The following is an 11490-nucleotide window of genomic DNA, read 5'->3' as shown; positions in this document are numbered from 1 at the left end:
GGGGGGGGGAGGTGCTTCCGGGACAGAGGGCGGGCAAGATGGCGGCGCCCATGGAGCTGTTCTGCTGGTCGGGGGGCTGGGGGCTGCCGTCAGTGGACCTGGACAGCCTGGCCGTGCTGGTGAGGGGTGGCGCCGTCGCCCTCTGCTGCGCCCTGGAGGACTGGGGAGGGAGCCGAACTAGCCGATCGTCCGGATTTGACCAGGGCGCCTCAGCACGGGCTCACTGGGGGAAACTGAGGCAATCAAAGACTGAGCCTGGCCGACGTAGGCTCAGTGCCCTGTGGCTTAACAGCCTGGGTTTTGCGCAGCCATAGAAAGAGGCCTGGTCGGGGGTTCAGGAAATGGGTTTTAGTCCTTGCTCATCCATTTACTGGCTGTGTGACCTTGGGGCTATCCCTCCCTGGTCTCTGAGGGCTGTTTCTTCACCCGGAGGTTTACTGAGCCTCGGCGATCTGAGGGTTCTCAGGCGTGGCATTCCTGTCTTCTCAGCCTCCCTTTCCTCCCCCTCCTCCTCCTTCTCCTCCTCCACCTCCACCACCTCCACCTCCTCCTCACTACACAGCCTTACTGAGTTCATTTATTGAACCAAAAGGCCTCCCGCCAGGCTCTGTGGAAAGAGCTTTGGAGTCAGTTCGTTCACTTTATTTACTCACTCTTTCATTTAATAAGCATGTTATCAGGCCTCTCCCAGATACCACACCTTGGCGTGCAAAGATGAGTAAGACTTAGTTCCTTCCCTGTAGTTGTTTACCGAAAGGCAAACGTGTTAGCAAATAAAGGTAATAAGTTGAGGTGCCAAGGTTTAAGTAGGAGCAGGCCACAGAGACTCCCTCAGAAGGGCACGATCAGTGCTTCCAGGAAAAGGGATATACTGGGTAGGAAGAACTTATGAGGATGTTTGCACATCAGGTAGATGGCAGGAGAGGGAAGGCTTTTGCTGGCAGACCTAGTATTAGAGACCGGTTCACAACCCCCCCGAGCCCTGCGTTACCCGTTGTAAAACGGAAACCATAATGTCCACCTCTTTGTGAGGCAAGTACCAAGCACAGCACAAAAAGGGTTCAATAAATATTTTTTCTTTTTTTCTTTCGTTTATTTATTTTGAGAGAGAGAGATCGCGCGTATGCAGGCAGGGGAGGGGCAGAGAGAGGGAGAGAGAGAATCCCAAGCAGGCTCCGCACTCACTGTCAGTGCAGAGGCCAACACAGGGCTCGAACTCACCAACCGTGAGATCACGACCTGAGCCGAAAATCAAGAGTCGGACGCCCAACCGACTGAGCCACCCAGGAGCCCGTTTTTGCTCTTCCTGATTCCCCTGTGGGGGCCTCTCTGCCTTCTGCTTCCTTCCCTGCAGACCTATGCCAGATTTACTGGTGCCCCACTCAAGGTGTACAAGATCACCAACCCCTGGCGGAGCCCTTCAGGTACCCAGTGTCCCTGGGGGGTGAAGAAGGGGAGGAGCAGGAGACAGACAGGAATGTGGTGTAAATACACATGGATAGGCAGCTAAGGGTCGGTGGGTGTCCTTTTCTCTCCATGTCAGGGACTCTGCCTGCCCTTCGGACCAGTCACGGCGAGGTCATCTCGGTGCCACACAAGATCATCACCCATCTTCGAAAAGAGGTAGGTGGCTTGGGTAGGAGGGCTGCCGGTGAGAGTGGTTGAGTCATGTCAACGCATCACACGTTTGTCATCTGTGCCGAGCCGGAAGCAGGAGGCCCACAACTTCAAGGAGCACACAGTCTGATGGGACAGACACACTGTGTGGATTCAGTAAGCGCTCGGCCAGGCGTTAAGCTGGGGCGCTGGGGAGGTATCCGGAGGGACAGGGTCTTCTGCCTGCTGGGCAGGGAAGGAGAGGTGAACGGGCTGATGACACCTCGAATGGAAAGGAGGGCGGGAGAGAACGTTTGGCTCAGGTGAGGCCCTCGAAGGTGGCTCTGGAGAGGGACTCGGCAGGGCCATTGTCCTTTTCTCAGGGCCCAGGTTGGGCTGGATACGGGGCTCAGGATGGCCAAGGCGTAGAGCCAGGGTGGGGAAGCTGAGAGCATATTACAAGAGGAATGGGGATATCTTGACTGTCCTTCATCCTGTCCTTGGCTGTGTGATCTTGGGCAAGCTGCTTCACCTCTCAGAGCTGTAAGCCCCTTCTTTATAAAACTAGGGGTTTAGCCGGGATGCTTTCCGAGGGCTCATCTAACTTTCGTGGGAACACTTGGCAGATGTAGGAGCCTCTTGTGTTTTCCCAAAGGTGAAGGAGCTGGGAGGCATGGGGAGAGGGGGTCCAGGGAGAAACCAAAGTTCCTGGGAGGGCCTGGGCCACCGCCCTGTTTCCTTATGTATGAGCACAGTTTTTCCAGTCTGCAGGGTTTTCTCCTAACACAGCCACATTGAGAGAGGGCTGTTACCCCATTCTGCAGGGGAGAAACTGAGGCTCAGAGAGATCTGTTTGTTTGTTTCTTTGTTTTTTTAAGGATCAGGCTCCAGAGGTCATGTGGGGACAAACCTCACTCAGGATGTGCAGAGGGGGTTGCTGAGGTGTGGCAGGCTGAGACATGGGGCGCGGGTACAACGTGCGGTGGTGGCACCGGGGCCATGGAATGAAATGGAACAAATAGCCAAGACCTGGGCATTGAGAGAACCAGCCAGGGGGCCCTGGTTCCTGAGGCCTAGGCTGAGGCCCACAGTGCATCTGAGCTCCACTGCGCCAGCCCTGTGGTGCCCGGACTGGGAAGTTCCTGTTAGAAAGTTGCCGTCAGCGGGCGTGCTTCCAGCTTTCCGTGGAGACTCCAGGAGCCGCTCCTGGTTTGCGGCTGGGGCCTTCCTCTCCCCCCAGCGGGCGCCCGACCTTGATGGCCAGCAGGCTCCAAGGCCCAGGCTCTCCGCCAACAGCAACAGGCTACTGGACCGGCCCAGGCGAGGGGGCCTCGGCGGGAAAAGCTGCCTGGCGTCCCTCTGCTACACGCAGGGGCCGGTGAGGGTGGTGCCGGACAGGATGCCTCCCTCCTTGGGGAAGGGCCCCCGGAGCCTCCCGGCGTCCCCCTCACGGTCATCTCCTCCACAGAAGTACAACGCCGATTACGATCTGTCGGCCCGACAAGGGGCAGACACCTTGGCCTTCATGTCTCTGCTGGAGGAGAAGCTTCTCCCGGTGCTGGTGAGCGTGCCCGAACCTCCCGACGTTCATGGCCAGGAAGGGGGGGGCGGGGCGCACACGCACGCGACGGGGAGCCCGCCCTAAGTTAGGCAGGTGCACCGACTCAGACCTGCTTCGTCCCTCCTGCCCGTCCCCCCCCCCCCCCCCATCCAGATCCATACTTTTTGGGTGGACACCAAGAACTATGTGGAGGTGACCCGGAAGTGGTACGCTGAGGCCATGCCCTTTCCCCTGAACTTCTTCCTTCCTGGCCGCATGCAGCGGCAGTTCATGGAGCGGCTGCAGCTGCTGTGCGGGGAGCACAGGCCCGAGAATGAGGAAGAGCTGGAGAAGGAGGTGCGTCTGGGGCCGGGGCCGCGGTGCGAGCGGAGCCCCGAAGAGGACGGTCGGGGACGGCGGTGGGGGGGTGCCCGGGGTCCCCGCAGCCGCGAGTCCGCCCCGTGTCCTCTCTGCAGCTGTACCAGGAGGCTCGAGAATGCCTGACCCTGCTCTCCCAGCGCCTGGGCTCTCAGAAATTCTTCTTTGGGGACGCGTGAGTCTGCCTCCGGGGAAACTAGGTGGTCTGGGGGGTGGGGGGCGAGAGGCAGGTTCAGACGTCGCTGCGGGGCCCGGGGTGGCCCGGGCGCTGTGCAGGAGGTCCTCGGGACGGCCGGGCCGATGACAGTGGGGCTGTGTGTGAGGCGGGAGGGCCGCCAGGCGCAGGAGGGGCCGCGGGGCTCTCAATGTGCCCTTTATGCAGCCCTGGGATAGAGTCCCATTCGGGGCCCGGCCGGCCCCACCTGGGGAGCCCTCCCCGCTCCCGGTGGGTCCAGGACGGGGGGGGGGGGGGGGGGGGGGCGTCACGCCCCCCAGGGCCCCGCCCCCGGGCCCCGGGCTCTCCCCTGCAGCCCTTCTCTCTCGCTCCAGCCCCGCCTCGCTGGACGCCTTTGTCTTCGGCTACTTGGCGCCGCTGCTGCAGGCCAGGCTGCCCAGCGGGAGGCTCCAGGCCCACCTGCGGGGGCTGCACAACCTCTGCGCCTACTGCGCGCACATCCTCAGCCTCTACTTCCCCTGGGATGGAGGTGAGCGGCGGGCGGCTGCGGGCCGGGCGCTGGCGGGGGCGGGGGGGACACGGGAACCAACCCCCCCCCCCTTCCTGCCTCGCTCCTCAGCGGAGGTGCCGCCTCCACGCCAGACGCCAGCGGGCCCCGAGGCCGAGGAGGAGCCGTACCGGCGCCGGAACCAGGTGCTGTCCGTGCTGGCGGGGCTGGCGGCCATGGCGGGATACGCCTTGCTCAGCGGCATCGTCTCTATCCAGCGGGCGGCACCCGCCCGGGCCCCCGGCACGCGGTCCCTGAGCATGGCCGACGAGGAGGAAGACGAGTGACCCCGCCTCGCGCTCCCGGGACGGACTTTTCTACTCTCACACATTCCAGAGGCTCCTCTGCTTCTCCGTTGTTGGTGCGGCTGGAAAACGGGCGCCACTCCCATAATAAAGCTGTCCACGCGGGCTGCAGTCGCACATTCTCTTTCTTAAGGGACCGTCATCTTTCCAGGAGCTGCTGGCTGGTGGGGGGGCGGCCGTCGGGTGCCTGAGCCCCCCCCCCCCCCCCCGCCCCCCACCGGTGCCTGGCTTCTGGGCTGCCTGTGCCCTGACACCGTGACTGCTTCCGCACGGCCCACGAAAGACACAGTCCCCCCCCTCCCCCACACCCCCGTTTGGGGCCCAGCTTCCCTGATCTCCCTTTCCTCGGCCTCCCCCGCCCCCAGCTTGTGTCCATACAGACAGTGAGCTCACCCTGGGCCGGGGCCCAGTTTCCACGGGAGCCAGCACATAGCACACACTCACAGGCGGGGGGCGGGGCCGCCGGGGCTTCCCTGCGCTCCCTTTAGGGGCCTCCAGGCCCTGGCACCCACCAGGGGGAGAGTGAGTCACGCAAACCACGGCCCCTGGGCTTACGTCACCTAAGCTCGCCCTGGCCCTCATATATCCTCTGTAGCCACAGACAGCGTGTGCGCCGACTCTGTCCCTTTAATGCCCCTGCCGAGCCCAGGCGCTGCTTGGGTATCTGCCCCATCACTGGCGACGCCACAGGTATGTGTGAATGGAGTAGCCGGGGGACAGCGTCTCCATGAAGCCCACGGCAGGGTCCTCGATGGTGAGGGGCACGTCCTTCGGGGAGCTGGGGAAGCAAGGGAGAAGCTGAGCGCTGGGTCCTGCCGAGCCCACCGCCCGGGCTTCAGCCCGCCCTGGGCCCTGCCGCTCTCACCGGTTCAGCACGACCAGGACCGCAGAGCCGTCGGGGCGCGTCAGCGCCACCGTGTCCAAGCCGTTCTTCTCGCTGGCCAGCAGCCCCACTCTCTGCGAGCCCTCCGGAATGAACTTGCGGGGGGGGTTGGGGGAGAACGGGCGTGGTCCGGGACCCCAGCCTCGCCTCCCCGGGCCCGGGCCTGCTCCCCCAAGGGCAGCACCCTTGCCGAAGCTCTGCCCCACCTTCAGACCGCAGCTCTATCCTGCCGGGCAGGCCCTGCCCTCACGTCCTGTCCCCAGCGTCCGGCATGCGGGGCTCGCCCACCACCGCCTAGTCACTTCCTGCCTGGATGGTGCAAGAGGCACAGGGGCGCCTCTCCCAAGCTCCCACCCTGAACATCTTCCTGTTCCCTCAAGGCGGGGGGGGGGGAACAGACGCCCCTGGCCGTGCAGGAGACCAGCCTGGCAAGGAGGCGGGGCGCCCGCCCTCCACTCACCTGAAGTGGCCAAGGTGATAGAACATGGGCTGTTTGTAAAACGTGTCTTTGGTGATGTCTACGATGATGGGGCTGTCGACAAAGTTACGCACCCAGTTGGGTCCCCCTTCGGGGTTCAGAGCGAGGTTCCAGTCTGTCCAGCCGACCACATGGTAGAGAAGGTTCTGCGGGAGGAGCAGGGCAGAGACAGCCCCCACGTGGGGTCCTCAGACAATGTAGTTAAGGGTCGAGGAAGGCAGGCTGGCGGCGCCCCGGCCCCGTGGGGGGCGCTCGGCGCCTCTAACACCTAAGGAGGGCGGGGCGGCGAGGATGAGGCAAGGAAGCAGAGGCACGTGGAGGCAGACGTGACGGCCAGAGAGGCCAGCACTCGAGGAAAGCGGTGGTGGGATGTGCGAGCCCATGAAGGAGGCAGGGATGACAACGCCCCGGAGAGCGAGTCAGCCCGGTGAGTTGGAGAACAGGCCCTCCTGCGGTGAGATGAGGGAGGTCTGCGCCTGCCTGGCGGGAGGGGCCTGGGGGCTCACCGTGATGATGCTGTGGCTGTACTGCATCCCTCGGTCCCAGGAGCCCAGTCGCACACTCTGCTCCCAGAACTTGGAGCCCACGCAGGCCTCTGAGGCAAAGAGCATGGTATCGGGGAACAGGCGGTGTGTCTCCCCCAGGGTGGCCTTTGCAGGAGCCAGAAAGTCCAGGTACCAATGTACAGCAATGCCATGGACGTACTTAGCCGCCTCTGGGTCCGCCAGCACCTGTATGGGGAAGGGGCTGCTAAAACCGGGCCCTGCATGGAGGGTTCTGGAAGCAGCCCTGGGGGCCTGAGAAACAGGCAGTGGGCTGCAGGCAACTAGAGGGGTTAAAGTGACAAACCACGGGGACCTCTGGGGCCCTGGAGACGCAGAGGAGGTTATGACCCCTGAGCACCCCCCGGGGGGCCGCCTGGGCGCCTGGCTGGCTCCAGCCCAGGGAGTTCTAGGAATCAAGGGCTGAGGCAGGGAAGACACTGTGGGAGCCGGTCACCCAGAGGCTAGATCTGGGGGTTGCCGGGCTACCCCGGAGGCCCTGGGCCTTACCACCTGGGCCCAGCGAGGCAGCAGCAAGCGCTGGTCGTCCAATATGAGCAGGCGGACGTCGCGGTGCGTACTGTTGGCGAGGGTAGGACCCAGGTCCCGGGCGATGAAGTCTCGCTGGTGTTCAGGGGTGAAGCCCAGGCACTGGAAGGGGTACCCACTGAACAGCCCTGCAGAAGGCTCGTTCTCTGCCGTCACTGCCCAGAACCGTAACTTGTGCTCCGCGTAAGCGTCCAGGAACCTGACGGGGAAAAGGGTGTGAGTGGCCCTGGACAAGAGAGGGGGACCAGGACCCTGGGGAATAGGAGGCCCGGTGAGGCGGGGAAAACGGACAGGCAGAGTGTGAAAGGCCCAGCAGGTAGAAAGGTAGTCTGAGGAGTCGGATCTGGGGGTGACCCGGGTCCACGGCAAGGGAGGGGGTGCGGAGACGAGGGCTTGCGGCCTTACTTAACAAAGTATCTGGCCCAGGTCTGGTGGTAGAGATCTCCCGGCTGCCCCTTGAGTGACCCCTTCCCGTTCACTGCCCCGTTGGTCTTCAGCCAAGTGGGTGACGTCCAGGGACTGGCAAAGAGTGACACAGGGCGTGGGGCCAGCTCCAGGGCCTGGTGAATCAGGGGTATCTAGAGACCGTGGAGGTGAGGAGAGAGACACCCAGAGCTGGAACATGGGCAGACCGGCCCGACCAGTGGGTCAGGCCGAGCCATCGGCCCCTGCCCTGTCCCGCCAGCCCCCACCCCCCACCCCCGGGACAGAACCGAGAGCAGGGGGCGGGCTCTGTGGCCCCCTGCAGGCTCCTCTAGCCTGAGGCTTCTCACCCAGCAGGCATCCACTTCCACCGGGGCGAGTGCCCACCTTGAGCCTGACATCTTCCTCGGGGAGGATGAAGTCACGCAACTGGAAGTCGTCAGGGCTGTCATCGTAGGTGTAGGTGCGGATGGAGAAGTCACAGCTGGCCATGGGTACCCGGATGATGTTGTACTCGATTCCTGCAGAAGAGGAAGGCCGAGACACGAGCATCTGAGTCAGCAGGAGAATGTGGGACCTGCGTACCACCTGCCGGTCCTAGACTGTGTCTGTGGCGGGCCAAAGGGAGCCTGGGGTCCCGGCTGGGGTCTGTGGAGCCAGGCCCCTGGGTGGAACACAGGTCCTCTGAGCTAACACCCAGGGAAAGGTAGGAAGGACCCAAACGTCAGGGAGGGGTGGAAGTCAGGGTCACGGGAAGGTCAGAGTGTCAATCGCACTGTGTCATCCTGTCCCCCTCGTCCTCACCTTCTTCAGAGAAATAGGATTTGAGTAGCGAATTCCGGGCAGGGGGTGACAGGGCAAGGATGTTGAGGGCAGCGGCGTCCGTCATGGCCCCTCCAAACCCCTTCACTTTCTGGAACTTCTGATCTGGCTGCAGGGTCAGTAGCAGCCCTGCGGATACACAGGAAACGGGGGGGGGGGGGGTGTGTGAGCGCACAGGGAGGAGGAGCCGGTGAGCTGCTGGCATGGCTTAGCTCCGGGAGCGTCCCAGCCTGCCCTGGGGATGAGGCACAGAGCGGTCACCTGTGCCCGTGCGGTTGGCCCGGATGGGCCCCAGACTCAGCTCCATCCGGCGCCCGCTGCGCGTGCTCTCGTATCGGCTGAAGGTGCCGGGGGCGGGCAGGGTCAGGGGATCGAGAGAGTCACAGTACGTGGCATTGCAGACACAGACCACCGAGCTGTAGCCAAAGCTTTTAGGGCTGCAGGGGCGGGCACCTGCGAGGGAGGAGCAGAAGCAGAGGCCGGGGCTGAGGGAGGCCAGGGGGAAGGGACGCACCTGGCCGGACGAAACGGACACTCATTTCAAAACTCCTCTCGCTGTTCTGCCCACGCGAGGTTGGTCTCAGTCACTCAGAAGGTTTGCTGATCGCCCCTGACACGGCAGCATGCCAGAAGGCGCCCACAGGACCGTCGGGCAGGGGGAGCCTCCTCAGGACCGACGCCCCTCTTGTGACTCACTCACCTGAGGCCCACGGCACCGCCTGAAGGAAAAGCAGGCCCACGAGCCTGGCAGCCAAGACGCCTCCCCGGCCCGGCGGCTCGGGGCGCTCCTGAGGACAGAATGAGGACCGGCTGGAAGGCCGCTCTCCACCCCTCAGCTACTCTCCCGTGGGCGGGGGGTGCCCACAGCCTGGCTCCCACCTGCCTCTGATGGCGATGGCACAGGACCCAGAGACACCCGGGTGCTGCCCTCCCACCGTGCCCTCTGCCCACCCCGACCAGGACCCTTCTCCGCCCCTCTTCCCTCCCGCTTCTCCCCGGGTCCCCCCCCCCCCCCATCTGCCCCTCCGTCAAAGAGCCACGATGGCCTGGATTTGAGGAGACTATCATCCACTGAATTCCAGCCTCCGGATGGCCAGGATTCCAGAAGCAGAGCGATAGGACCCGGCTGGGAGCTGTGGCTCACTCACCTCTCGGGGAGGAGTCGAGCGCTCCATCACCAGGTGACAGCACTGCAGGGTTCCCGAGCCTCGGGAGGACAGAGGGTCCCCTAAATACAAACAGGGATGCAGGTCCTGGCGGTGGCTGGACACCCGATCAACCCTGCGGGTTTAGTTCCGGCATAAAGGGGGGGGCGGGAAGTAGGTGGGTCACGTGACGACTCTGGGAGTGTCACATGATACAGGAAGTGAGGCGATTGCAACCATACTTGTAGAGGGCGACCGGCCTCCTCCAGGCTGTTGGCGATTATTCATCCTAGGACATCCTGGGAGGCACGTGTGGGTGACAGCCTCAGGAAGAACGTGGATCAAGGATCCGCGCGGAAGGTTGGGTAGAGGCTCCCGAATCCCTGAGGATGGACGACGCGGCAGGCCCACCGCTTTCCCGAGAAAAGAGGCTTGTGAGTAACAGCCAATAAAGGTGGGGCGCCAGGCTGGCTGGGTCGGTAGAGCAGGTGAGTCCCGATCTCCAGGTTGTGAGTTCAAGCCCCGCACTGGGCACAGAGCTTCCTTAAAAAAATAAATACAAATAAAAATAAAGTAATGCTAATAAAGGTGATACTGATGAAAGAGATTCACCTCCAGAATCCTGGAAGCGGTTAAGGCATAATTTGCCCTCTAGGCCTTGTGAGGGGAGTCACACACTTAACACGGGTGGTTACAGGGGCGCCTGGGTGGCTCGGTCGGTCGAGCAGCCGACTTCAGCTCAGGTCATGATCTCACGGTTCCTGAGTTCGAGCCCCGCGTCGGGCTCTGTGCGGACAGCTCGGAGCCTGGAGCCTGCTTCGGATTCTATGTGTCCCTCCCTCACTACCCCTCCCCTGCTGGTGCTCTGTCTTTCTCTTGCTCAAAAATAAATAAACATTTAAAGTTTTCTAAAAAAAAAAAAAAAAATCACGTGTAGTTACAGATGAAGAGAAGGTAACAAGCGTTCGTGGGGTGGCCGTGCATGGTGGGAGTGACCCAGGAAGGTTTCTCGGAGGAGAAGGGGTGGAAATGCAGGGAGGACAGGTCCTGGCCGAGGGCGGGAGTCACCAACACCAAGCCCCTCATCAGACGAGGACTGTCACAACTGGTTTTCCTTGGTTGTGCAAAGTGGTTCCGAAACCGGTCAGTATACGCAGCTGTGTCCTCAGTGGATGTGAGAAGGGTTTGGGCCGCAGTGGTGCCTCCCGGGCGCCTCTGATTTAGCGGGAGCGACACGCACGGCTCCGAACCGTGGCTCTGGGGGCTGATCTCACCTGTGAGATGGAGCCCTGACTGGGACCAGTAAGCCGAGTGCAGCGCCTGGAGCCCAGGAGGGGCTGGAGAGCCACCGGTTTCCTGTGTGACTGTGGTCTGTTGAATCATTCCAGTGATGGGGCGCTGGGGGGCTCAGTTGGAGAAGCACCTGACTTGGGCTCAGGTCATGATCTCGTGGGTCGAGAGTTCGAGCCCCGTGTTGGGCTCTGCGCTGACAGTGGGAGCCTGCCTGGGATTCTCTCTCTCTCTCTCTCTCTCTCTCTCTCTCTCTCTCTCTGCTCCTTCCCCAGCTCGCTCTCTCACTCTCTGTCAGAATAAATAAATAAAAAAAAAACATTAAAGAAATGATTTCAGTGAAGACTTTCCAGACACACTCCGGGCAAAATTGATCATTGCCTCTAGGTTCCTACGGCCCGGAAGCCTAGTCTCAGTGAGACAAGCTGGGTTTGAATCCTGGCTCCCGCACTCCCCGGTTGGGTGACCTGGAAGGAATTCCTGCATCACGCTAAGCCACACGCGCTGCGCTGCCGAGGTGCCGGTCCCTGCGATGTCCCCAAACGTGCCAAGCCCGACCGCAGACTTCGTAGGGGGGTGGGGGGTGGCGCGTCCCACTCTCCCCTGACAGTAAGTGGCTAAGGAGGGGCGCAAATTAGCTGCAGCAGAGGGCTTCCCGCCCCCCACCCGTCGGGAGTCTGGTTAGGGGGCAGACCCGCCCCCCCAAAGAGCTGTGGGTCTTTCCACGCAGAGAACCGGGTCGTAGCCCTTCCGCGTCCTGCTTCCCAGGCCGCAGGAGACCCAGCCTCTCCACTTCCAGGGCGGGAATTGCGTTGGA

General features: G+C 62.5%; 2 protein-coding genes across 4 annotated transcripts; one reads left to right on the top strand and one right to left on the bottom strand.

The window, feature by feature from the left end:
• The first annotated feature begins 14 nt into the window (after window positions 1-14).
• MTX1 (metaxin 1) lies at window positions 15-4652 on the top strand. Its single transcript, XM_040452740.1, has 8 exons — window positions 15-119; window positions 1355-1424; window positions 1544-1623; window positions 3065-3157; window positions 3311-3493; window positions 3613-3689; window positions 4064-4218; window positions 4309-4652. The coding sequence occupies exons 1-8, from the start codon at window positions 39-41 to the stop codon at window positions 4521-4523; spliced, it is 954 nt and encodes a 317-aa protein (XP_040308674.1). The 5' UTR covers window positions 15-38; the 3' UTR covers window positions 4524-4652.
• Window positions 4653-5148: 496 nt separating this feature from the next.
• GBA1 (glucosylceramidase beta 1) lies at window positions 5149-9543 on the bottom strand. Of its 3 annotated transcripts, XM_040452729.1 has the most exons (11): window positions 9387-9543; window positions 8939-9026; window positions 8500-8691; window positions 8221-8367; window positions 7804-7937; window positions 7399-7571; window positions 6955-7192; window positions 6409-6633; window positions 5886-6048; window positions 5407-5524; window positions 5149-5319 (listed from the first exon to the last, which is right to left on the bottom strand). In XM_040452729.1, exons 1-11 carry the CDS (start codon window positions 9411-9413, stop codon window positions 5214-5216), a joined length of 1611 nt encoding a protein of 536 aa, XP_040308663.1. In that variant the 5' UTR covers window positions 9414-9543; the 3' UTR covers window positions 5149-5213. The 3 variants fall into 3 exon arrangements, with proteins under 3 accessions (XP_040308663.1, XP_040308664.1, XP_040308665.1); XM_040452730.1 differs by lacking the exon at window positions 8939-9026 and having other exon boundaries at window positions 9387-9516; XM_040452731.1 differs by lacking the exons at window positions 8500-8691; window positions 8939-9026; window positions 9387-9543 and adding an exon at window positions 8753-8898.
• Between the last annotated feature and the right edge of the window lie 1947 nt (window positions 9544-11490).

This window comes from Herpailurus yagouaroundi, unplaced genomic scaffold (genome assembly GCF_014898765.1).
Source record: "Herpailurus yagouaroundi ecotype Mexico unplaced genomic scaffold, PumYag 207, whole genome shotgun sequence".
Lineage (NCBI taxonomy): Eukaryota > Metazoa > Chordata > Mammalia > Carnivora > Felidae > Herpailurus > Herpailurus yagouaroundi.
This window is presented reverse-complemented; position numbering and strand designations above follow the sequence as displayed.